Source organism: Mobula hypostoma, chromosome 1 (genome assembly GCF_963921235.1).
Source record: "Mobula hypostoma chromosome 1, sMobHyp1.1, whole genome shotgun sequence".
NCBI classification, from domain to species: domain Eukaryota; kingdom Metazoa; phylum Chordata; class Chondrichthyes; order Myliobatiformes; family Myliobatidae; genus Mobula; species Mobula hypostoma.
The window spans coordinates 114,319,326-114,346,290 of NC_086097.1; the positions used below are offsets into that span (position 1 = coordinate 114,319,326).

At 43.8% G+C, this 26,965-nt stretch overlaps 1 protein-coding gene across 2 annotated transcripts in view; it reads left to right on the forward strand.

Moving 5' to 3' along the window:
- The window catches only part of LOC134350126 (cytochrome b5), a 45,450-nt gene that overhangs the window by 12,371 nt on the left and 6,114 nt on the right, over positions 1-26,965 (forward strand). For both annotated transcript variants that reach the window (XM_063055074.1, XM_063055072.1), the window contains exon 2: positions 18,960-19,088. In XM_063055074.1, coding sequence (XP_062911144.1) covers positions 18,960-19,088 — 129 coding nt within the window. The remainder of the gene's footprint in view (positions 1-18,959; positions 19,089-26,965) is intronic.

A 26,965-nucleotide genomic window follows, 5' to 3' on the forward strand; every position in this document is an offset into this window, starting at 1 on the left:
TTCATAAATGCATAATTTTTTCAGCTAAACAGCAGTTCAAAGTAAATTTATTATAATGTAAATTTATTCTCAATGAAACCCTGAGTTTCATTTTCTTGCAGACATTCACTGTAAATACAGGAAACAATAGAATCAGAATGATAGCCACTATCCATTGTGCAAAAAGACAATAGCTGTGCAATAGATTTAGATTATGAGGACACTCAGTCCTCGTTTATTGTCAGTTAGAAATGCATGTATTTAAAAAATGATACAATATTCCTCCAGAAAGATATCACAGAAACACAGGACAAACCAAGACTAAAACTGACAAAACCACATAATTATAACATATAGTTACAACAGTGCAAAGCAATGCCATAATTTGATAAAGAGCAGATCATGGGCACGGTAAAAAAAAAGGTATCAAAATCCCAATAGCCCCATCATCTCACGCAGATGGTAGAAGGGAGAAACTCTCCCTGCCATGAACTTGCAAGTGCTGCAAACTTGCTGATGCATTGGAAGCACCTGACTGCAGCTGACTCTTGAGTCCGTCTGAAAACTTCGCGCCTCCAACACCGAGCACCATCTCTGCCGAGTGCTTCGACCCACCCCGGCCACCAAGCACCAAGCAAAGCCGAGGACTCGGGGCCTTCCTCTCTGGAGATTCTGGATCACACAGTAGCAGCGGCAGTGAAACAAGCATTTCAGAAGTTTCACCAGATGTTCCTCCGTGTTCTCACGTCTGTCTCCATCAAATCAGGATTGTGCACGGCACCCTACTTGATGGATAACAGATATCATTCACCAGAGTGGCCGCTGCGAGATGCATCGTGCCGCCATCTTCTCCTCCTGACCTTTCCCGACCAATATATTAAAAAAATAAATATCAACATGAGATGAAAAATTCTTGAAAGTGAGTCCATAGTTGTGCAAACAGTTGAGTGATGGGGTGCGTAAAGTTATCCCCTCCGGTTCAAGAGCCTGACAGTTGAGGGGTAACAACCATTCCTGAACCTGGTGGTATGGGTCCTGAAGCTCCTGTACCACCTGCCTGAAGGCAGCAGTGAGAAGAGAGAATAGCCTGGGTGGTGGGTTCCTTAATGATGAATGCTGCTTCCCTGTGACAGTGCTCTGTATAGATGTGCACAAAGGTAGGGAGGAATATACCAGTGATGGCCTGGGGCATATCCACTTTTTTTTGTGTAGGGTTTTCCATTCACAGGCATCTGGTGTTTCCATACCGGGCAGTTGTGCAACCAGTCAATACTCTTCTCTACACATCTATACAAGTATTTGAAAGTTTTAGATGTCACATGGAATCTTTGCCAAAAAAGAAGTGCTGCTTCATAATGGCACTTGTGTGCTGATCTAGGACGGATTCTCTAAAATGATAACCTTCTGCTGATGGACCTCCAGTTTGCTCCTCGTGAAGTCAGTAATCGGCTCTTGTGTTTTGCTGACAATGAGGTATTATTGTTGTGGCACCACTTGGGCAGATTGTCAATCTGCCTCCTATATGCTGACTCGTCATCACCATTGATTCAGCCAAAGACGGTGGTATCAACAGCGAACTTAAATATGGCATTGGAGCTGTGCTTGGTCTCATAATCATAAGTGTAAATTGAGTTGAGCAGGTTGCTAAGCAACAGCCTTGTGATGCCCCTGTGCTGATAGATTGTCAACAGCATCTCTTGCACAATCTGAACTGACTGGGGTCAGCAAGTGAAGAAATTGAGGATCCAGTTGCACAAAGATGTATTGAGACCAGGGTCCTTAAGTTTATTGATTATTTTTGAGGGGTTAACATTATTGAATGCTGATCTGTAGCCATTGAAGGGTATCCTTGTGTCGAGCGAACTGCGCCTCTTTTGCGCTGTAAGGTAAAAACGATCATCTCAACCTTCAACACAAGCACCATCCGCCTCTTGCCTCGATGCACAGAGTTGGCATCACAGGCAAGCAGCTATGAGATCTCCATCCTGGGGATCCAAGAACACCGTCATGTACACCCTGACAAAGAGATAAGGTTCACAGAGGTAGAGGGGATGCACCTCATCAGCACATCTGCATGGAGAGAGCCAACGACGATGTCAGCACAAGGTGGAGAAGGGCTGATGTTGAGCCGTAAGGCGAAGAAGGCACTGAGGGGCATAGTCTCAGTCAGTGACAGAATCCTCACTGCGGAATTCGACGGAAACCCGACGACCAATGTCATCGTCTGTTACTCCCCGCACAACTGCAGCGAGGAGAAGGAGGTGGAGGCCTTCTACAGTAAATTTCACAAAGCTGTCACTTCAATACCGGCACATAACTTCCTGGCTGTGCTCGGCAATTTTAATGCCCAGGTCGGACTGGAAGATGTTCCATACTCATACCAAGACTTTACCAACATCAATGGACAATATCTAGTTGATTTCATCCAGGAACACAGTCTCATTGTCACTAAGACACAATTCAAGAAGCAAGCTGGTAAACTGTGGACATACAAAAACAGAGCCTTCATCTACAGGAAACAGATCGATTACATCCTCGTAAGAACAAAATAGCGTAATTGTGTGATCAACACAGAAGCCTACAGCACCTTTAACTCTGTCAGTTCTGACCACAGTAGTGTCAACGCAAGTGAGACTGAGCCTGCGGCAACCCAAAGCCACAGGTCCCAAGGAGGAGGTAGACTGGAAGGTATTCTCCTCACAACCTATTCTTCAAGCCCAGCAAAGCTATACAATTGGATGATCTTGAATAGGATTCGCACTGCCATTGACCCTAAGATAAGGTTCAATCAGAATGGTTTTTGGCAGAAGCGCACAACAGTAATGCAAATACTTGCTCTCTGTAGAATCATCGAGGAAGTCAAGAAGAACAACCTACCAGCTGTAAACAACAGGAATTCTGCAGATGCTGGAAATCCAAGCAACACACATCAAAGTTGCTGGTGAACGCATCAGGCCAGGCAGCATCTCTAGGAAGAGGTACAGTCGACGTTTCAGGCCGAGACACTTCGTCAGGACTAACTGAAGGAAGCGTTAGTAAGAGATTTACTCTGGCACCCCTACATCTTTATAATCGTCCTTGATTACGCTCTGCGTCAAGCTACCAAAGATCATGACAAGCTTGGGTTTTACCATAAAAGGGTCAGACCAATTATGCTTGTAGTTTCAATTTTTGCTGATGACATAGTCCTGCTCTCTGACCAGATGGAGGAAGCACAGCAGCTACTGACAAAAGTGGAAATTGAGTGCAATAAAGTTGGACTTCACCTAAACACTAAAAAGACAGAGTACATGGCGTTTAACTGCGATGAAGGTACTCTCAAGACCATAAAGAATGATACCATTAAAGTCTTTGACTACAAGTACCTTGGGTCAAGAATGATGAGTTCGGAAAAGGTCATAAAGGTATGGAAGGCGCTGGCGTGGAGGGCTATGAACGACATGAAGGAAATCTGGAAGTCGAACCTGACCAGAGGGCTTAAAGAGGATTTTCATAGCAGTCATAGAGTCCATTCTCACGTACGGATGCAAGACATGGACACTCACCAAGACTATGCGGAAGTCTCTAGATGGTTGCTATACACGAATGCTCTGGATGGCTCTTGACGTGAGTTGGCAACAGTACATGAGGAACGTCAAGCTCTATGACGCCCTACCGATGCTCACCACTAAAATTCAGGCGAGAAGACTGCAACTAGCGGAGCACTGTCTACGCTACCCCAAGCTACCTGCTAGCCTAGTCATTATATGGGAGCCCAAGCATGGGAGGATGAACCCTGGGTGCCCTCCCAAGACTATGGTCAACACGCTCCTAGAACACGGCAGCGTGGCTGATGTAGATGAACTGAACATACTGATGAGGGAGAAGTGGAGAGTCCATCATCATGCCCAACGCCAGCCCCCTAGGCCTGAGTCGACGTAGTAGTAGTACTTGTGTCTTCACCTTGCTGTCCAGATATTAAAGATTGAATGAAGAGTCAATGGCATCCGCTGTAGAGCGGTTTGAGGGTAGGTAAATTCGAGCACATGCAAGTCACTTGAGCAGGAGTTGATGTGTTTCATCACCAACTTCTCACAGTGGATGTAAGTGCTGCTGATCACTAGTCATTGAAGCAAGTTACCATGTTCTTCTTGGGCACTGGCATAATTGAAGTCTGTTTGAAGCAGCTACGTATCTCAGACTGTGCGTGGAAGTCCCTGATAATGATTTGCAGGGTGTCAGGTTAGCTTGCTGATGGCAGCACTCAATACATTGAATGCTTGCTTAATGTTTGTATTGTACCTTTTTAAATGTTTGCATGAAAATTTGCCTAATTGAGGCAGCCACTTAATTGGGCCAAAGTGTACTGGTCCTGATGTGTCCCAATTAACCAGAATCCACAGTCTGAGAAAGTTAATAGAAAAGCTACAGCACAATACAGGCCCTTCAGCCCACAAAGTTATGCCAAATATGTCCTTACCTTAGAAATTGCTAGGCTTACCAATAGCCCTCTATTTTTCTAAGCTCCATGTACCTATCCAAAAGTCTCTTTTTTTTTAAAAAAAAACCCTATCGTATCCGCCTTCACCACAGTTGCTGGCAGCCCATTCCATGCACTCACCACTCTTTGCGTGCGTGTCACCCTTGGGTGGGGGGGGGGAGCCGCTGACTATCCACACGATCAATGCCTCTCATCACCTTATACACTTCTCAGGTCACCTCACATCCTCTGTCGCTCCAAGGAGAAAAGGCTGAGTTCACTCAACCTATTCTCATAAGGCATGCTCCCCAATCCAGGCAACATCCTTGTAAATCTCCTCTGCACCATTTCTATTTCTTCCACATTCTTCCTGTAGTGAGGCGACCAGAACTGAGCACAGTACTCCAAGTGGGGTCTGACCAGGGTCCTACATAGCTGCAACATTACCTCTTGACTCCTAAATTCAATTCCATGATTACTGAAGGCCAATACACCGTATGCCTTCTTAACCACAGAGTCAACCTGCGCAGCTGCTTTGAGCATCCTATGGACTCGGACCCCAAGATCCCTGTGATCCTCCACACTGCCAAGAGTCTTACCATTAATATTATATTTTCCCATCATATTTGACCTACCAAAATGAACCACTTCACATTTATCTGGGTTGAACTCCATCTGGAACTTCTCAGCCCAGTTTTGCATGCTATCGATGACCCGCTGTAACCTCTGACTGCTCTCCACACTAACCACAACACCTCCAACCTTTGTGTCATCAGCAAACTTACTAACCCATCTCTCCACTTCCTCATCCAGGTCATTTATAAAAATCACGAAGAGTAGGGGTCCCAGAGCAGATCCCTGAGTCACACCACGGGTCACTGGCCTCCGTGCAGAATATGACCTGTCTACAACCACTCTTTGCCTTCTGTGGGCAAGCCAGTTCTAGATCCACAAAGCAATGTCCCCTTGGATCCCATGCCTCCTTACTTTCTCAATAAGCTTTACATGGGGTACCTTATCAAATGCCTTGCTGAAATCCACTTACACTACATCTGCTGCTCTTCCTTCATCAATGTGTTTAGTCACATCCTCCAAAAACACAAAATTCAATCAGGCTCGTATGGCATGACCTGCCCTTGACAAAGCCATGCTGATTATTCCTAATCATATTATACCTCTCTAAATGTTCATAAATCCTGCCTCTCAGGATCTTCTCCATCAATTTACCAACAACTGAGGTAAGACTCACTGGTCTATAATTTCCTGGGCTATCTCTACTCCCTTTCTTGAATAATGGAACAACATCCGCAACCCTCCAATCCTCCGGAGCTCTTCCCATCCCCACTGATGATGCAAAGATCATCGCCAGAGGCTCAGCAATCTCTTCCCTTACCTTCCACAGTAGCCTGGGGTACATCTCATCCGGTCCCGGCGACTTATCCAACTTGATGCTTTCCAAAAGCTCCAGCACGTCCTCTTTCTTAATGTCTACATGCTCAAGCTTTTCAGTCTGCTGCAAGTCATCTCTACAATCGCCAAGATCCTTTTTCCATAGTAAATAATGAATACTTTACTTCAGTAAGTACCTCTGCTATTTCCTCCGGTTCCATACACACTTTCCCACTGTCACACTTGATGGTTCTATTCTTTCACGTCTTATCCTCTTGCTCTTCACATACTTGTAGAATGCCTTGGGGTTTTCCTTAATCCTGCCCACCAAGGCCTTCTCATGGCCCCTTCTGGCTCTCCTAATTTCCTTTTTAAGCTCCTTCCTGTTAACCTTATAATCTTTCAGATCTCGAACATTACCTATCTCTCTGAACCTTTTGTAAGCTTTTCTTCTTGACTAGATTTATTACAGCCTTTGTACACCACAGTTCCTGTACCCTACCATAACTTCCTTGTCTCATTGGAACATACTTATGCAGAACTGCACACAGATATCCCCTGAACATTTGCCACATTTCTTCTGTACTTTTCCCTGACTTCATCTGTTCTCAATTTCCTGCCTGATAGCCTCATTCCCCTTACTCCAATTAAACACTTTTCCTACTTGTCTGTTCCTATCTCTTTCCAAAGCTATTGTAAAGGAGATAGAATTATGATCACTGTCTCCAAAATACTCTCCCACTGAGAGATCTGACATCTGACCAGGTTCATTTCCCAATACCAAATCAAGTACAGTCTCTCTTGTAGGCTTATCTACATACTGTGTCAAGAAACCTTCCTGAACTCACCTAACAAACTCCACCTGATCTAAACCCCTTGCTGTAGGGAGATGCCAATCGATACTTGGGAAATTAAAATCTCCCATCACGACAACTCTGTTATTATTACACCTTTCCAGGATCTGTGTCCCTATCTGCACCTCAATATTGCTTTTACTATTGGGCGGCCTATTTTTAAAAAAAAACACCCAGTAAAGTTATTGACCCCTTCCTGTTCCTAACCTCCACCCACAGAGACTCTGTACACAATCCATCTCTATTTCCTGAGGAGACTGAGGTCCTTTAACATCTGCCGGACGATGCTGAGGACGTTCTACGAGTCTGTGGTGGCCAGTGCTATCATGTTTGCTGTTGTGTGCTGGGGTAGCAGGCTGGGGGTAGCAGACACCAACAGGATCAACAAACTCATTCGTTAAGGCCAGTGATGTTGTGGGGATGGAACTGGACTCTCTCACGGTGGTGTCTGAAAAGAGGATGCTGTCCAAGTTGCATGCCATCTTGGTCAATGTCTCCCATCCACTACATAATGTACCGGGTGGGCACAGGAGTACATTCAGCCAGAGACTCATTCCTCCGAGCTGCAACACAGAGCGTCATAGGAAGTTATTCCTGCCAGTGGGCATCAAACTTTACAACTCCTCCCTTGGAGGGTCAGACACCCTGAGCCGATAGGTTGGTCCTGGACTTATTTCCTGGCATAATTTACATATTACTATTTAACTATTTATGGTTTTATTACTATTATTGATGGTGCAACTGTAACAAAAACCAATTTTCCCTGGGATCAATAAAGTATGACTATGACTATCCCTTCATGATGTCCACCTTTTCCGCAGCCGTGACACTATCTCTGATCAACAGTGCCCACGCCCCCACCTCTTTTGCCTCCCTCCCTGTCCTTTCTGAAACATCTAAAACCCAGCAACTGAAGTAACCATTCCTGCCCCTGAGCCATCCAAGTCTCTGTAATGGCCACCATATCATAGCTCCAAGTACTGATCCATGCTCTAAGCTCATCCGCTTTGTTCACAATGCTCCTTGCGTTAAAGTAGACACATCTCTAACTGTCCGCCTGAGCATGTCCCTTCTCTATCACTTGCCTATCCTCCCTCACACACTGTCTCCAAGCTTTCTCTATTATATTATGTTTATATTTTTTTTGCGATACTGAGTAATCATCCTTAAGTAAACATTGTGGTTGACTGGAAAGAACCTTAGACTTGTTATCGTTATACTTTGGATTTTAAATAAAGTGTACTTTGATCTCTATTTTTAAATGTACTGTATTTTAATTCTTCATCTAGGTTCAGATTTGTGTAAAAAGCTATTCCAGAAATTTAGAACTGAGCTAAGTGTCTTTTGGATGGAACAGTTTTATTTTTACTCTTAAACTATAGAACTGTAGAGTACAGCAACAGCTGTTTACTTCTGTGCTAAACACGATGCCAAAGTAAACTTGCTCTCTTCCAGCACACACAATTTGTATCCCTCCATTCTATCTGTATTCGTGTGTCTATCCAAAATCCTCTTAAATGCTGCTATGATTTTTTTCCCGGTTTCCACCATTACCCAACATGGTGATTTTTGTTTTTTTTTAAAAAGCAAACTTTACTTTCATCAGAACTTCCACTCTTTCCTGTATTGGGGTGTCCAGAATTGCACACCACACCAAGAGTTTTAAATCACTGCAATATGAATTCCTTGCTGTTTATTCTCAGTGTTCCAACCAATAAAACACAAGTATGCCACTTTTCCTAATCTATCTACTGTGCTACATTTAGGGCATTATGGACTTGGACCCCAAGATCCCTTCACATGTTAATGCTCGTGTGGTCTTCCCATTAACTGTATGCTTGGTATTTGACTTCCTGAAGTGCATACCTCATGGAACCCCAGATTAAACTATATCCTCCATTTCTTTGCCCATATACTATATGCAACTAATCTAGATTCTGCTAGATCCTTTAACTGTTCCTCAAATTTATGTCCATCCATCCGTCATACTGCTGACCTCTGTGGAACAACACTGGTCATGTACTTCAGACAAAATAATCCCCTTCCACCACTACACCTTAATGTGTGTCAGCTAATTCTGAATTCAAACTCTGTCCTCGTGCATTCCTTTACCTCATTTCTTATACTGTCCACAATGGAAGCATTACAAAACTGCTTTCCAGGTGTTTCATTAGTCATGATCATTTAAGAATCACTAGATTTTGGAATGGTTCCAGAAGACAGGAAAATTGCAAATGTCCTTCCTCTCTAAGGGAGAGAGGCAGAAGAAAGAAAAATTTAGGCCAGTTAACCTGATCTTTTGCAGTCCTTCAACGAGCGGTTTGACAAGTTTGAGCACTGTTTCCAGAGCCTGTTGTCTGTCCAGCAAGCGCTCACTGAGAGACTGTCGAGCACCGAAAATCAGATGCCGACCACAAGCAGCGAATCCACGCCGTGGAAACTTCAGTTGCTGAGCTGCAGCAAGAAAATAAAAAGCTGCGGGCCAAACTTTCAGATCTGGAAGGGAGATCCAGACGCAATAACATAAAGATTGTCGGCGTCCCAGAAGGCGAGGAAAAAGGGAGGCCGACTGAATTTGTCGCTAACCTGGTCCCCAAGCTGCTGGGGGATGACAACTTCACCAAGCTGGTTGTTATCGATAGAGCGCACCGCACACAACAGCCCAAACCACCAAAAGGCTCAAGGCCCCACACAATAATTGCACGGGTGCATTTCGCACAGGAGAAAGAAAAGATTCTGTGGCTTGGGAGGCAATTCTCGATGAATTTTGCGGAGGTCATCGAATTTTAATCTTTCCTGATTACACTGCGGAGGTTATGGAGCAATGGCAGAGTTTCCGTGAGGTGCTGCAACTGCTGAGAGAGGAGGAGGTCCGGCATTCGCTACATTTCCCGTCCAAGCTCCATGTTCATCACCAAGGGCAAGTAAAAGTATTCAGCAACCGGCTGAAGCCAAGACTTTTGTAGACCAAAAACTTTGAAAGGCTATTTTTCACAACATAAATGAAGTGAGTCTAAACGTGCTGTGAGCAGACTTTAATCATGGCCGTTCTTTTTTTTCTATCGTCAATTTGTTCTTTATTATGTGTGCTAAAGAGGGGCTGTTAGTTGGAGGTGTTTTTCTCCGCTTTTGTTCGGCAGTCCCAGATTAGGATGAGGGCAACTCTGCTTCGTTTGGGGAAGCAATGGGTTGGGGTTTTGATCATATATTTGACTGTTCATGTTATTTCTTTTGTTGGCTGCCAGACTGAAGGTAAGTTTGTGTTTCATTACAATGCAAAAGGTACCACAAATGAATAATACTCTTGACTCCATATCCTTGGTCTCTTGGAATGTGCGCGGTTTAGGTCACCCAATAAAGTGAGATAAAGTTTTCACACATTTGAAGTCATTGAAATCTGACATTATATTCTTACAAGAAACTCGCTTTAAAAGCCACTCAGTATAGGAAATTCAGGGCTAATTGGATTTCACAGGTCTATCAGGCACCTTTCACATCCAAAGCCAGAGGCGTTGCCATTCTCTTCCGTAAAACTGTACCTTTTGGTTTTCATTGATCCAAATGGCAGATTTATAATTTTAACTGGGCATATCAATTTACTTCCCATTACACTGGTAAACATTTACGGGCCAAACTCGGGCAATCCAGGTTTTTTCTGTAAGGTGTTTGACTTGATCCCAGATAACAATTCAAGCCACATATTGATCGGGGGTGACTTTAATTGCTAGCTGGACCCGTATTTAGATAGGCTCTCCCCTGCCCCCCCCCCACCCAATATTCTTGCTGTGCAAACTCTTAACAATTTGATGAAGTCGAAGAAGGTGGTAGATATTTGGAGACTACAACACCCATCTGACTGTGATTATTCTTTTTATTCCCATGTACACAGATCATGTACACAGATTGATTTTTTTTTTTAGTCGACTCCAGATTAATCTCTAATATTGATCACACCAAATATCACAGCATAATAATATCTGACCATAGTCCTGTCAATCTCAATCTTCAAATGTCCCTCCCTAAGCAAGCCTATAACTGGCACTTTAATCCCTTTTTGCTCAAGGATCAGACATTTATAGAACACATTGCGACGCACATCTCGCAGTTCCTTGAGACCAACAACAACGGCGAGGTGAATGACTCAACACTGTGGGAAACACTTAAAGTGTATATCAGAGGACAAATTATTTCTTATGAAGCAACACTGAAAAGGGCTAAGCGAGGTCAATTGGAAGTGATTAAGAATTACTAGCGGCTGAACAGGCTTACAAAAACTCTTTGCTCCAATCAGATTATAATAATCTCAAATTAAAATACGAATACAACTCCATTCTAGGGGAACAAATTGGCAACATACTACTTAAACTTAAACAGCGACACTTTGGTGTCACGTTGGTGACAAACCACAGAAGTTATTGGCAAGGCAGTTAAAAGGAGAACAAGCAAAACGAGCCATTTACAAAATAAAATCCAAATCTGGCCTGATGCTTATGGACTTAAAGGATATTAACAAACGATTTAGTGAGTTCTATTCAGAAATTTACACCTCCAAATCAACAGCTACACAGGAAGATTTTGATAAATTTTTTGATCTGCTTCACTTCCCACAATTAGATGCAGCTTTCAGGGAAGATTTGGATTTTTCGCTATCTGAGTTACAGGATGACGTTGAAGCATTTCCCACTGGTAAGGCAGCTGGACCACACGGGTTCAGGTCAGAGTTCTACAAAGCCTTCTGAGATGTCCATACACCAACTGCCGAGAATGGTTCGGGATACCTTTTAAAAACAAGAGGCTCCCACCCTCTCTCAGTGAAGCAAATAACTTTTTATTTTTATTTTTAAAAAAAAGGTAAAGACGAAACGGACCCTGGAAGCTCTTGGCCCATTGCACTACTAAATTATGATCTGAAAACAATTACAAAAATGTTAGCAAATCGGCTCGGTAAGCATATAGTAAATATCATTCGCCTGGACCAAATGGGATTTATCCCGGAAGGTACTCCTGTAATGTCCGCAAAATTCTCAATATTTTGTATGCCGATTATGGGAAAGATGATAGAGCTGTTATACTGTCTCTAGATGCCCACAAGGCATTTGATATGATAGAGTGGCCCTATCTAATTGCAACACTCAGGAAGTTTGGATTTGGCGACACTTTTATAGAATAGGTCAAAATATTATATACTAATCCAAAATCTTTCATTATCACAAATGGGGATAAACCCAATCCGTTCTCTCTGCAATGTGGTGTTTGCCAAGGGGACCCATTGTCCCCCCTGCTGTTTAACATAGCACTGGAGCCCCTGGCAATTGGCATTAGGGGCCACACACACATTAAGGGCATTAAGTTGGGCAATATTGAGACCCGTGTGACTTTGTACGCAGACGACCTCCTTGTCTGTCTAGCCGACCCATCCTACTAGAATATATAAATTACTTCGGGAGTATTTCTGGCTATACCATAAATTGGGGAAAGAGCGAATTCATGTCCTTAGTGGATCAATTTACTGAAAACTTCCTGAAAAAGTTGCCTTTTAGAGTAGAGAAGGACTGTTTCACCTACTTGGTGATTAAACTGGTTAAGAACCCAAAGCATCTTTTCAAACTTAATTTTATAGAATCTTTAGAAAAACTCAGAACAAATATCGAGTCCTGGAGGATACTGCTCTTATCCATGATTGGATGGGTAAATGCGATTAAAATGGTGAGCCTACCCAGGTTTCTATATCTTTTTCAAAACCTGCCTATATATTTAAATGCATCCTTTTTCAAGAAACTTGACTCTATTATATTGCCCTTTGTGTGGGGCTACAAATCACACAGGATATCTAAGGCTCTCCTACACAAACCTCTTAAGAAGGGTGGTCTTGGTCTGCCAAATTTCAGACATTACTACTGGGCAGCTAACTCCAGGGCTCTTACATACTGGAAATGTGGAGGTGATGAGACCCAAGTTGTTAAATATTCTTCACTTCCCGCTCTCCTGCTTTCCACTTATGCATCAACAGACAAGCTAATCCAACAAAACTTTTTTTTACGAATATTCTTTACGAATATTAAACCAGATATACTTTATATACTTTATTGTCGCCAAACAATTGGTACTAGAACGTAAATCATCACAGTGATATTTGATTCTGCACTTCACACTCCCTGGATTACAAATATTAAATACTAAAAATAGTTAAATTAGTAAATATTAAAAATTTAATTTATAAATCATAAATAGAAAATAGAAAAATGGGAAGTAAGGTAGTGTTTTTTAAAAAAAAAAACGAGAGGCAGGTCCGGATATTTGGAGGGTACGGCCCAGATCCGGGTCAGGATCCGTTCAGCAGTCTTATTACAGTTGGAAAGAAGCTGTTCCCAAATCTGGCCATACGAGTAGATAAAAGTGGCTCACCAAATTCCCAGTGTTTCCATACACGCTCCCATTTGTCAAAATCATTCATTCAAGCCTGGACAATTAGGCGGGGTGTTTGCAGTCTGGAGAGAGAGGGGTATCAAAACTTTCTTAGATCTGTACATGGGCCAATTTACATCATTCACACAATTAAGCACTAAGTTTAACCTTCCAAATTCACATTTTTTCCCCCGCTATTTTCAACTTCCTCACAGACAGAACCCAGGCAGTAAAAATAAGAGACAAGCTCTCCTCTACAATCACTCTGAGCACCGGTGCCCCACAAGGCTGTGTACTCAGCCCCCTGCTGTACTCACTGTACACCCATGATTGTGTAGCCAAGTTTCCATCAAACTCAATATGTAAGTTTGCTGATGACACAACAATTGTAGGCCGTATCTCGGGTAATGATGAGTTTGAGTACAGAGAAGAAATTAAGAATCTGGTGGCATAGTGCGAACACAACAACCTATCCCTCAATGTCAGCAAGACGACGGAATTGGTTGTTGACTTCAGAAGGAGTAGCGGGCCACACGACCCAATTTACATCAGTGGTGCGCAAGTGGAACAGGTCAAAGGCTTTAAGTTCCCCAGGGTCGATATCACAAATGACCTGACTTGGTCCAACCAAGCAGAGTCCACTGCCAAGAAGGCCCACCAGCGCCTTTACTTCCTGAGAAAACTAAAGAAATTTGGCATGTCCCCTAAAACCCTCACTAATTTTTCTAGATGCACCGTAGAAAGTATTCTTCTAGGGTGCATCACAACCTGGTATGGAAGTTGTCCTGTCCAAGACCGAAAGAAGCTGCAGAAGATTGTGAACACGGCGCAGCACATCACACAAACCAATCTTCCGTCCTTGGACTCTCTTTACACCACACGCTGTCGGAGCAGTGCCGCAGGATAATCTAGGACACGACCCACCCAGCCAACACACTTTTTGTCCCTCTTCCCTCCGGGAGAAGGCTCAGGAGCATGAAGACTCGTGCAGCCAGATTTGGGAACAGCTTCTTTCCAACTGTGATAAGACTGCTGAACGGATCCTGACCCGGATCTGGGCCGTACCCTCTAAGTATCTGGACCTGTATCTTAGTTTTTTTTGCATTACCTTACTTCCCATTTTTCTATTTTTGATTAATGACTTATAATTTAAATTTTTAATATTTGCTATTGATTTGTAATCCAGGGAGCAAGAAGCGCAGAATCAAATATCGCTATGATTGTACGTTCTAGTATCAATTGTTTGGTGACAATAAAGTATAAAATATCTCCAAGTCAGACACTACGTTAAGGAAAAGTGCCCACACTTCGAGCCTACTTCCACCACCCATCCCTTTCTTGAAAACCTCTTGCTCCCTCCAGACTCCAAACAGTTAATATCAAAATTTGTGAATTGCTTTACTCCTTTGGTTTCTACAGATCTTATTAGGGAAACCTGGGCCAGGGACTTGAACTCAGAGATATCAGCGGAACTTTGGTAGGAGGCAATGTCCCGAGTTCACTGTTGTTCTATTAATTCACCCTACAGGTTAATCCAGTACAAGACGATGCATAGATTGCATTATTCAAAAACAAAACTGAATCGCATCTTCCCATCTGTGTCTCCTGAATGTGATAACTGCCGCTCTGCTGAGGGCTCACTAGCACATCTTTTCTGGTTTTGCCCTACATTATACAACTTTTGGACTGCAATTTTTGAGTGACTCTCAAAAGTCTTTTCTAGAGACATTCAGCCCAATCATGACCTCGGCATCTTTGGATGCTCTGCAGAGACTTGAGTTGCCGTACGACATGCAGATTGCTCTGCGTCTAGGAATGGTGGTGGCTAAGACCTGGAAGTCTACTACTTCATCCACCTTCGCACACTGGCTCAAGGAGATGTTGTCTATTATACAAATGGAAAGATTGTGTCTGCACAAACCCAACACTACATCCCCTTGACCTGTCTAGTCTCATGAGTGAATGTGGTGCCTAACTGAATTTCTTTATTCATTTTACTTTACATTGCTTCCATGATGTCACTATTGTGTCAACTCTTTATCTGAAAGTTTATTTAGGTAATCTTGTAAATTGTCTGGCAGCCTTTTTTTGTTCTTGATTTGTTTTGTCTGTGCTCCACCTGGAACTGTATTTCATTCGAAACAATACAAAGGTCTTCAATTTATTTTGTCTTTGTGAAACTGAAAATTGTAAATAAAGTATTTTTTAAAAAAAACTGAATCTCAGTGGTTGGAAAGATGCTGGAGTCTATTGAGGATGAATTTTTGAGGTACAGTCAGCATGGTTTTCTAAAGGGGAAAATCTGACCTGACAAATATGGTGGCATTCTTTGAGGAAACAGGCAGAACAGACAAAGGAAAGTTAGTGGATGATGTTTATTTGGATTTTCAGAAGGCCTTTGACAGGATGTTGCACATGAGGCTGCTTAACAAGATGAAGAAAGATAGTAGCATGGTTATCAAGTTGGCTGACTGGCAGGGGGTAGTGGGAATAAATGGAGCCCACGCTGACTGCTGGTGACTAGTGGTGTGCCACAGGGGTTGGTGTTAGTACTGCTTCTTGTCGTATGTCAGTGATTTTGATGAAGGAATTGATGGCTTTGTGATCAAGTTTGTCGATAGCTGGGGAGGGGCAGGTAGTGTCTGCAGAAGGACGGGCAGATTAGGGGACTGGGCAAAGTGGCAGATAGAATAAAATGTGGGAAAGTGCATGGTTATGCACTTTGGCACAAGGATTAAAGGTATGGTCTACCTTCTAAAAGAGGATAAAATTCACAAATCAGAGGTGCAGAGGAATTTGGGAGTTGTTGTGCAGAATTCCTTGAAGGTTAACTTGCAGATTGAGTCAATGGTAAGGAAGGCAAATGCAATGTTAGCTTTAATTTTGCAAGGACTAGAATACAAAACCAAGAATGTGATGCTGAGTCTTTATAAGACATTGGACAGACCACATTTGGTGTGTTATGAGCCCCTTGTCTAAGAAAAGATGTGCTGATACTGGAGAGGGTCCAGAGGAGGCTCACAAGAATGATCCCAGAAGGTGAAAAATTTAACATCTGATGAGTATTTGATAGCAATGGGCTTGTACTTGATGGAGTTTAGAAGAATGAGAGAGAATCTCATTGCAATCTATCAAATATGTTTAAAGATCTGGATAAAGTGCATGTGGAGAAGATGTTTTCTATAGTGCGGGGGGGGGGGGGAGCCTAGGATCTGAGGGGCATCCATTTGGAGCAGAGATGAGGAAAATTTTCTTGAGCCAGTGGGGGTCTGAATCTGGACTTCATTACCACAGACGGCTGTGTAGGCCAAGTAATTGGATGTATTTAAGGTGGAGGTTGGTGGGTTACTGATTAGTGAGGGTGTCAAAGGTTATGGGGAGAAGGCAGGAGAATGGAGTTGAGAGGGATAATAAATCAGTCAGGAGCCGACTCAGTGGGCTGCTTGGCCTAATTCTGCTTCTATCTTGTGGTCTTTTTCAGAATTCCAGGGTATAGTCCGCTTAGTTCAGGTGACTTGTCTATTTTCAGACCTTTGAGCTTCTCAAGCACTTTCACTCACTCTTGAGTTTCTGGCCTACTACTAGTGTCTTCCGTAGTGAAGGCTGGCACAAAATAATTATTTAAGTTTTGTCTTCCATTTCCTTGTTTCCCATTACTACCTCTCCAGCATCATTTTCCAGTGGTCCAATGTGCACCTTGCCTCTTGTTCTTTATATATCTGAAAAAAATTGCTATCCTCTTTGATATTTTTGCTAGCTTACCTTCATATTTCATCTTGTGCTTCCTTATGGTTTTTTAGTTGCCTTCTGTTGGTTTTTAAGTTTCCCGATTCTAATTTCCGATTAATCTTTGCTATATTATATGCCCTCTTTTGCTTTTATGCTATCTTTGACTTGTCACCTCATCCTACCTTTTTAGAATACTACTTCATCTTTGAGATGTATCTATCCTGTGCCTTCCGAATTACCCCTAGAAACTCCTCCATTGCTGTACTGCCATCATCCCTGCTGGTGTTCCCTTTGGCCAGCTCACATTTTCATACATCTCATTCCCTTTACTCCACTGCAATACAGATACATCTGACTTTATTTTCTCTCTCTCAAAACTGCAGGATGAATTCTGTCATATTTTGAACCCATGGGAGACAGTAATCCTTTACCTTGAACTCCCTAATCAAATCTGGTTTATTATGCAACGCCCAATCCTGAATTGCCTTTTCACTAGTTGGCTCAACTACAAGCTTCTCCTTTTAAAAAGCCAACTCATAAGCATTCTATCAAAGGATTCAGCACCAACCTGATTTCTTCACCCCCCCCCCCCAACCAACCTACCTGCATATTTGAAATCCCTCATGACTATCATATCATTGCCATTATTGTACAGTTTTTCTATTCCCCATTGAAATTTGTATCTCTCATTCTGGCTACTGTAGTATTTCTTGCATTCTCTCTCCTCTGCCTTGTTTAAAAATTTCTCTTTTCCATGATCAAATAAATTGCCTTTTTGAACATTAACCCAAACGGCAGAGGGATAGAGTTAAAACAGAAGTACCAAAGATGATCAGCCCTGTTGAATGATAAAGCTGTCCTGAAGGGCTGTTTGGCCTGTTACTGCTTTCTATTTGTTGATTTTAATTTTTTTTTTAAATTGCCTCCTCTGGTTTTATGCAAGGTGGCATGCAAAGCTAAACTGGCAGCTCTGTTGCTTTCCCATGTACTGTCTGATTTTCATTTTTTGATGCAACTCTGAAGCTTAGAAGTTCTATAACCACCTAGTAACTAATTCTGAGAATGTATTCACTTAGCCCCACTGCATTCTAGCTGTACGGGGTCCATGTTAAATGGGACCTTTTTGTCTTTTTTTTATATCAGAAATAAAAGTATATCATTTCCTGAAATTATTTTGGCTTGCTGGTTTGATTTAAATGAGGCTCAGCACCAGGTTTTGATCTGGCCAGTGTAGAGGATGTGCCACCTATCCAGTCATGAGTTGGTCCTAGTCATAAAGATGCAAAATAAAAAGAATGTTGGTAACACCTGGAGCAGGTGACACATCTATATTTTAAAAAGAAACTGATTTAACATTTCAGGAAAGGGGCCCTTTATCAGAACTAAAAAGGAAAAACTGCATTTTTCAGTAGTAAATAATTTGAGGGAGGAATGTGCAGATCGAAGGGATTATCACTGACTGGTTGAGACCTAGTGAAGATATTGGGATTATTGTTGGGAGTAGGCAGTTTAAATGGTTCTGCATGGAGTAGATGGGTTGAAGGGCCTGTTTCCATGCTGTGCTTCTCTATGGCTCTATTATGTTTTCTGTATTATGCCTTGCCAAGAACAAGGCTGTGGGACGTGCCCAGCCTCAGAACTTCCTTTTGGTCTACCCATCCATTCTTCCTGTTCTCCTCACCCCCCCACCCCACATTGAAAACTAATTTATTCCTTGAGCTCGAAACAATGAATGCTTCTTTAGACAGATGCCACCGGATCTGTTAAGTATTCCTTGCTTTGTTTTTCCAGTATCTGCAGTTTTCTTTGCCAAGGAATGGGACCTAATCTTTCTCAAGCAGATACAAGTAGTGCAGGTGCCATTGTAGCAGGTTTAAATGGGAGTCATGGGGCAGTTTTCTCTACTCTCTCCCAACCTTCAATTGGATGTCATTGGGGTGGGGGGGGCGTGGAATGGAATGTTTTTGGTCCATCATTAGTCTGTTTTGAGCGATTGCTAGTTTTTATTTTGATGTCAGAACAATAATTTGCTAAATTTTTTTTAAAAAGGTCTTTGGGAAATCTTGAAGGGGATGTAAAAGAGGATCTACAAATACAGATCACTCTGCTAAACATCCAATTCAAATCCATTTCATGTCTTGCAGCATCCAGGTGGCGAAGAAGTGCTGAAAGAACAAGCAGGAGGTGATGCTACAGAAGCCTTTGAAGATGTTGGACATTCTACTGATGCACATGAAATGACCAAGCATTACCTCATTGGAGAGCTTCACCCTGTGAGTTCTTTAACAATATCTGAAACAAAAGTGTTGATCATTGCATGTTTAAATATTGTTCAATTTGTGTAGGATATCAAGTTGAAAATATCCAATGCTGTAGTGAAAAAAAATTAAAAGGATATTCTGAGCTGGTCAAAGTTTAAGGGGAGAATGTGAGGATTAAGAATGGTCCCAAAATAAATCTTGGCTAATCGAATGAAGTGACAGCAGTGATGAAGCAAAATGGGGTGATGTGCTATATGGAAGGCAAATGTTTTTGAAAGCTGTATTAGTGACCAGAAGGACACGGAAATAAAGTGATTCTTGAATGCAAAAATAATGAATTTAATTTTGAGGAATTGAAGCTAGGAGCTTGTGGTCCACTAGTGGCAGATTTTGAAGTTAAGTGCGAGTTGCTTATATAGGGTTTGGATGAGCTGGTCTACACAAGATGAAGAACAAGAATATAGTAAGGAGAACTTGAGAATCTAGAGTTAAGAGCAATACCAGTGAGGTTCAGCTGAGTTCTATCTCTCTAGAGCAGAAGCTGTGGGTGGAGGGGAATTCCTTTGGCCAAGGTTATCAAATGCAGGTGAGATTTCAGACTTGTTACTCTTAGGACACCCATTGTACTTGATAGGCAAACTGCCTTTACACTTATTGCTTAATGTTTTCATGTGCTTCTTTAAGAAAAAATTAAATCTAAATATTGAAGTTAACAACCTGCTCCAGGACCTCTGGGAACTGTCTTGACTATATTAAGTTTTTGTTGTTGTTTTTGTTAATTTTGCCAAATGGTATTTACAAGGATATAGCTCATGATGTGAATACAATGTATTGCTTTTCTGAAACACTGGAAATTTGGCCTCCAACATCTCCAGAGCAACATCCCACAAAAATGGTCCAAAAGTTTGGTTATTTAGTGATTTTTGTATCTGAAGGAGGGGAGAGGTACCAGAGTTGGTCACAAAAAGGAGAATTTTGTATCCATCAAATTAGCATCTGAAGCAAAAAAGAGCAAATGTGCCATGCCCTTGTGCTGGCTTGCAGTGTGGTTACCTGCCTTCTAGAAGTATTTTCTGCTATCACATAATACTTTATTGATCCCAAAGGAAAAGGAAATTGGTGTCATAGTAGCGTTACAAATGCACAGATATACAAATTATTAGAAGTAAGAAAGAATTTTTTAAAAAAGTTACCTCAAATAGTCTAACAGCAGGGGGGGGACGGGTCATCACTTCCCCAGCTATAGGTTGACTCATTATAGAGCCTAATGGCTGAGGGTAAGAATGACCTCACACAACACTGTTTGGAACAGCATAGTTGTCTTGGTCTATTACTAAAAGTGCTCCTCTGAACAACCAAGGTGTTATGCAGGGGGTCAGAAATATTGTCCAGAATTGCCAGGATTTTCCACAGCATACTGTGTTTTCATTTTGACTCCTATAACAGAGACGGTCTTTCTAATCAGTTTATTGAGCATGTTGGCAACACCCGTGTTGATGCCATTGTCGCAACGCATCACTGCATAGAAGATTGTACTGGTGTTAACAGACTAGTAAAACGTGTGAAGGAGAGGACTGTATACTCCAAAGGACCTCAGTATCCCCAGAAGTAGAGATGACTCTGGCCCTTCTTGTACACAACCTCTGTATTGGTGCTCTACTCAAGTCTCTCATCTAAGTGCACCCCCAGGTACTTGTAGGTCCTTACCACATCAATGTCCTCACCATCAATAGTAACAGGGAGCAGTACAGGCTTAGTCTTAAAGTCCATCATCATCTCCTTTATCAAATGGTGCAAGCTGAGCCATCTGCAGCTCAACATTAGTAAGTCAAAATTCTCCCAGCAGGGTCCTTTATACACCCTTTATCCTCCTTTATACACCCTGTTACGTACCCCGTAACTGGGTTGCCAAACCAGCAGAAATGGATCACTCAGTTGGAGTCTGGATTACTAGAACTAAAAGTTTTATTAAAGAAACAAGCAACACAGTAATCGAAAGGATAATAAATGCAACAGTTCAGCAATGATAAACACATGTGCACAGAATTAAGATAACAGCATCAATCAAGCTCTATCGTTGTCTAAGGGTAAATGACCAAATTTCAAAGTGACTCAAAGTTCAGTCCAGTTTAGTATTTCAGTTCGCAGTAATCGTTGCCATGGTGATGGACAGCGTGGGGGGAGGGAGAGAGAGAGAACGGGAACGACTGATCATTCAGAAAAGGCTTCCACTCACAGACTGGTGATATTGCTCACGAGCAGCTTTCGGGCGGGTCCTTTGTGTTGTCACCTGAGGTCACCGACTGTGACCCCTCCTCCAGATGTGGTCGATCCTCTGCAGTGAACCCGGCACCCAAGCGAGGGTGGACACACACCGGGTTCCCGCTGATCATACCTTTCCACCCTGTGCGTTTAAGGTCCGGTACTTCCCACCGACTCGTGAGAGGCGCACCGCTTCCAGGGTCTCGTTACCTCGGGTGTCGTGTGTCCTGCCTTAGCGAACCTGTCCCTTTTTATCCCCCTGCTGGGGTATCGCCTGTCCATCACCTCACACAGTTCAGGGTTCAAAGGGGGAGCAGCTCCAGACAGCTCTCTCTTCCGTCCCTTCATTACACATCTCCGGATCGCCTGTCCATCACTTCAAACAATTCAGCGTTCAAAGGGGGAGCCGCTCCAGACAGCTCTCTCTCCCGTCCCTTCATTACACATCTCCAGATGCTGCTTCATTGTTCCTTATCTCTCCTTCCCCTGAGGACAGGTGGCAGACCAACTGCTGATGCCACTGATGCTAACCCAGGCCAGCAAACATCTTAATTTTATGTGTATTCTCGTCACAACCCTTTATCCTCCTTTATACACCCAACTATTGCTGAATCATCAGAGAATTTCTGCAGATGACATGAGTCAGTGTTGTATCTAAAGTCAGAGCTATACAGAATAGACAGGAAGGGAGCCAATGCAGTCTCATGTGGGGTCCCATTGCTGCTTATAGCCAGCTCTGAAGCTGCACAAACTATGGTCAGCCAGTTGGGTAGTCCGTTATCCAGGATACAGTGGATGTGCCAACCTGCATTAAATGGAGCTTTTCCCCCAGCACTGGGGGCTATATGGTATTGAAGGCACTTGAGAAATCAAAAAACATGACCCTCACAGTGCTGTCCTGCTTATCCATATGGGAGTAGGCTCTACTCAGCAGGTAAAGGCAGCATCGTCTACTCCAATGTGCTCCTGGCAGGCAAACTGCAGGGGATCAAGGACTGATCTGACCAGGGGTCAGAGATGAGCGAGGACCAACCTCTTTAGAGCCATCGTGATGTGTGAGCAGGTGGATGTCAGCATCATACCACTGGACAGTAGTCATTCAGACTTTAGTTGGTCCTCCGTGGGTACTGGGACCACACATGATGTTTTTCACATGGGTCGGTACCCTTGCCAGGCTGAGACTCAGATTGAAAATGTGTTGGAGGACTCCACAGCTGCTCAGCACACTCCTTCAGGACCTTGAGGTTCACACCATCCAGTCCCAATGCCTTTGGTGAGAAGGGCTCTGGGGGCTCTGGGGAAACTCAGACACGGCACTCAGTAGCGAGTGTGAGTCTGTGATGACTGGAGAATTGGTGGAAGATGGAGTCTGGAGGTGAAGATCGGGACAATAGCAGTCGGTGTGCGGCTGGTTGGTGCAGGACCAGGAGGAGATGTAGACATTGGTGGTCTGTGTTGTTCATCCACGCATTGAACTGCAGGGGAGGAGGGAGGCATTGGTGCTGAGGGAGCATTGGGTGCCTCGACACCTGGACTGGTGTGCTGAGGGGGTGTTAACAGGACAATTGTCAAACCTATTGAAAAATTGGTTTAACCCTTTAGCCCATTCACGGCTACATTCTGAGGCTCTACGGCTAGGATGGTTGAAGCCAGTGAGGTTCTCCATGCCTCTCATCACCTCCCGTGTGATACTCTGTCCAAGCTTGTTCTCCAGCTCTCTCCTATATTCCTCTTTAGCCACCTTGATCTTCTCCTTGGCTCCCTCTGCATGTTTCAGTCCTCATGGTCTCCTGATCTAAAGGCTTTCTGTGGCTGAGAAGAGCTTTTAGACCACTGGTGACCCCTGGTTTGTTGTTGGGGAAGCAGCGAACAGTCCTTGATGGTATTGGTGTCAGACAAGTTGGTGTAGCCATTGATGCAATCAGTAAGTCTGTTAATGTCCTCCCTATATGGTTCACAAAGCAAATTATGTTGGTGATTATTTTTTTTTTGCCCCAAATAACAATCTACAAAGAGACTTGGAAGCTGGAATCAGAATTGGGTTTATTATCACCGGCATGTGACGTGAAATTTGTTAACTTAGCGGCAGCAGTTCAATGCAATACATAACCTAGCAGAAAGAGAGAGAAAAAATAATAAATAAGATAAAACATAATAAATAAGTAAATCAACTATGTATATTTATTGACTTTTAAAAATGTACAAAAACAGAAATACTGTATATTTTTTTAAAAAAGTGAGGTAGTGTCCAAAGCTTCAATGTCCCTTTAGGAATTGGATGGCAGACGGGAAGAAGCTGTTCCTGAGTCACCCGAGTGAGGCTTCTGTATCTCCTACCTGATGGTAACAGTGAGAAAAGGGCATGCCCTGGATGTTGGAGGTCCTTAATAATGGATGCTGCCTTTCTGAGACATCGCTCCCTAAAGATGTCCTGGGTACTTTGTAGGCTAGTGCCCAGGATGGAGCAGACTAGATTTACAACCTTCTGCAGCTTCTTTCGGTCCTGTGCAGTAGCCCCTCCATACCAGACAGTGATGTAGCCTGTCAGAATGCTCTCCATGGTACAACTATAGAAGCTGAGTGTATTTGTTGACATGCCAAATCTCTTCAAACTCCTAATAAACTATAGCCACTGTTCTGCCGCCTTTATGACTACATTGATATGTTGGGCACACACAAAATAATCTGCAGATGCTGGTGTCAAAGCAACACTCACAACACGCTGGAGGAACTCAGCAGGTCGGGCAGCATCCGTGGAAAAGATTGGTCGACGTTTTGGGCCAGAACCCTTCGTCAGGACTGTAGAGGAGAAGGCTGGTAGGTTCCAGGTGAAAACCAGTAAGGGGAAAGATAAAGGGGTGGGGGAGGGGAGGCAGGGAGGTGATAGGCCGGAAAGGTGAAGAAAGAATAGGGGAAAATACAATGGGTAGTAGATGAAGGCGGAACCAAGAGGGAGGTGGTAGGCAGCTGTGGGGGGGGGGGGGGTTGGTGTGGAGTGACATAGGGATAGGGGAAGGGAGGGGGAGGGAATTACTGGAAGTTGGAGAATTCTGTGTTCATACCAAGGGGCTGGAGACTACCTAGACGGTATATGAGGTGTTGCTCCTCCAACCTGAGTTTAGCCTCATCATGGCAGTAGAAGAGGCCATGTATGGACATAACTGAATGAGTGGGAAGCAGAGTTGAAGTAGGTGGCTACTGGGAGATCCTGTTTTGGTGGATGGAGCGGAGGTGCTCGACGAAGCGGTCCCCCAATCTGCGTCGGGTTTCACTGATGTAGAGGAGGCCACACCGGGAGCACCGGATGCAATAGATGACCCCAACAGACTCGCAAGTGAAGTGTTGCCTCACTTGGAAGGACTGTTTGGGGCCCTGAATGGTGGCAAGAGAGGAGGTGTGGGGACAGGTGTAGCACTTGCGCTTACAGGGATAAGTGCCAGGTGGGAGATCCCTGGGGAGGGACCGATCCCTGCGGAAGGGGGAGAGGGGTGGAGAGGGAAAGACGTGCTTAGTGGTGGGGTCCTGTTGAAGGTGGCGGAAGTTGCGGAGGATAATGTGTTGGATCCGGAGGCTAGTGGGGTGGTAGGTGAGGACAAGGGGAACTCTGTCCCTGTTGTGGTGACAGGAGGATGGGGTGAAGGCCGAAGTGCGGGAAATGGAGGAGATGCGGGTGAGGGCATCATTGATGACAGCAGAAGGGAAACCATGATCCTTAAAGAAAGAGGACATTTGAGATGTCCTGGAACGGAAAACCTCATCCTTGGAGCAGATGCGGTGGAGACGGAGGAACTGGGAATAGGGAATGGCATTTTTGCATGTGGCGGGTTGGGAAGAGGTATAGTTGAGGTAGTTATGAGAGTCAGTGGGCTTGTAGAAGATGTCAGTGGACAGTCTGTCTCCAGAGATGGAGACCCAGAGATCAAGAAAGGGGAGAGAAGTGTCTGAGATAGACCAAGTGAATTTGAGGGCTGGGTGGAAGTTTGAAGTAAAGTCGATGAAATTGACGAGCTCAGCATGGGTGCAGGAAGCAGCACCAATGTAGTTGTCAATGTACCGAAGGAAAAGTTGGGGAGCAGTACCAGAATAGGTTTGGAGCACAGACTGTTCCACATAACCAACGAAGAGGCAGGCATAGCAAGGGCCCATGCGAGTTCCCATAGCTACACCCTTGGTCTGAAGAAAGTGGGAAGAGCCAAAAAAGAAGTTATTGATTGTGAGAACCAGTTCCACCAACCGGAGGAGGGTAGTAGTGGTGGGGAACTGGTGAGGTCTATTATCCAGACAGTAGCGGAGGGCTTTGAGGCCTTCATGGGGAATGGAGGTGTATAGGGATTGGACATCCATAGTGAAAATGAAGCGGTTGGGACCGGGGAACTGGAAGTTATTGAAGAGGTGGAGGGCATGGGATGTATCCCGGATGTAGGTGGGGAGAGACTGAACTATGGGTGACAAAATGGAGTCCAGGTAGGCAGATGCAAGTTCAGTGGGACAGGAGCGGGCAAAAACTATGCGTCTGCCGGAACAGTCAGGCTTGTGGATCTTGGGGAGGAGGTAAAACCGAGCGGTACGCAGTGTGGGAATTATGAGTTTAGCGGCTGAGGATGGAAGGTCTCCGGAGTTGATAAGGGCAGTGATGGTACGGGAGACAATGGTTTGATGTTTTTTGGTGGGGTCCTGTTCCAGGGATAAGTAAGAGGAACTGTCAGGAGCTGCTGTTTGGCCTCAGTGAGGTAGAGGTCCATCCGCCAGACTACTACAGCACCACCTTTGTCAGCGGGTTTGATGGTGAGGTTGGGATTAGGTCGGAGAGAGTGGAGGGCAGTGCGTTCAGAGGGAGTGAGGTTGGAACAGGAGAGAGGAGTGGTGAAGTTGAGATGGTTGATGTCTCGGTGACAGTGGGAGATAAAAAGATCAAGTGCAGGTAGAAGGCCAGGGCGTGGTGTCCAGGAGGAGGAGGAGGGTTGAAGACAGGAGAAAGGGTCCTCAGTAGGGGGAGGGGAATCCTTTCCGAAGAAGTAGGCTTGGAGACGTGTTATGTTGGGGCCAGGTTAGATCCTCAGATCTTGACACCAAGGAACTTGAAGCTGCTCACTCTCTCCACTTCTGATCCCTCTATGAGAGTTGGTACATGCTCCTTCATCTTACCCTTCCTGAAGTCCGCAATCAGCTCTTTTGTCTTACTGACGTTGAGTGCCAGGTTGTTGCTGTGGCACCATTCCACTATTTGGCGTATTGATTTCTTATACAGTGGTTAGTATATACTTAAAGCACATTTTCATTCAGAGTGTTGTTGCACTCAAATCAGTGACATTTGTGTAGAGAGCAAACTGTTTACATTTTCTGAAAATGGCTGGGTACATTATGTGTTTTCACTGATAAAGCAGAATATATTTAAACTGCACGAATGAAGAACATTTAATTTTAAGTAAAGTCGAATGGCAATGTTTCTTTAATTCCTTTTAGCACTGCTGCAGTGCAGAGTCAATGTTTTGCAACATGAGTGAAGGTCGTTTAGCCTGTCCTGTGCATTCTGGAGTCTCAGGACTGGATCTTTGGTCCCATTCTCCTGTACCTTATTTGCATTTATACTGAAAAGCAGTTCAATTCTCTGATTTGGAACCTGTTAA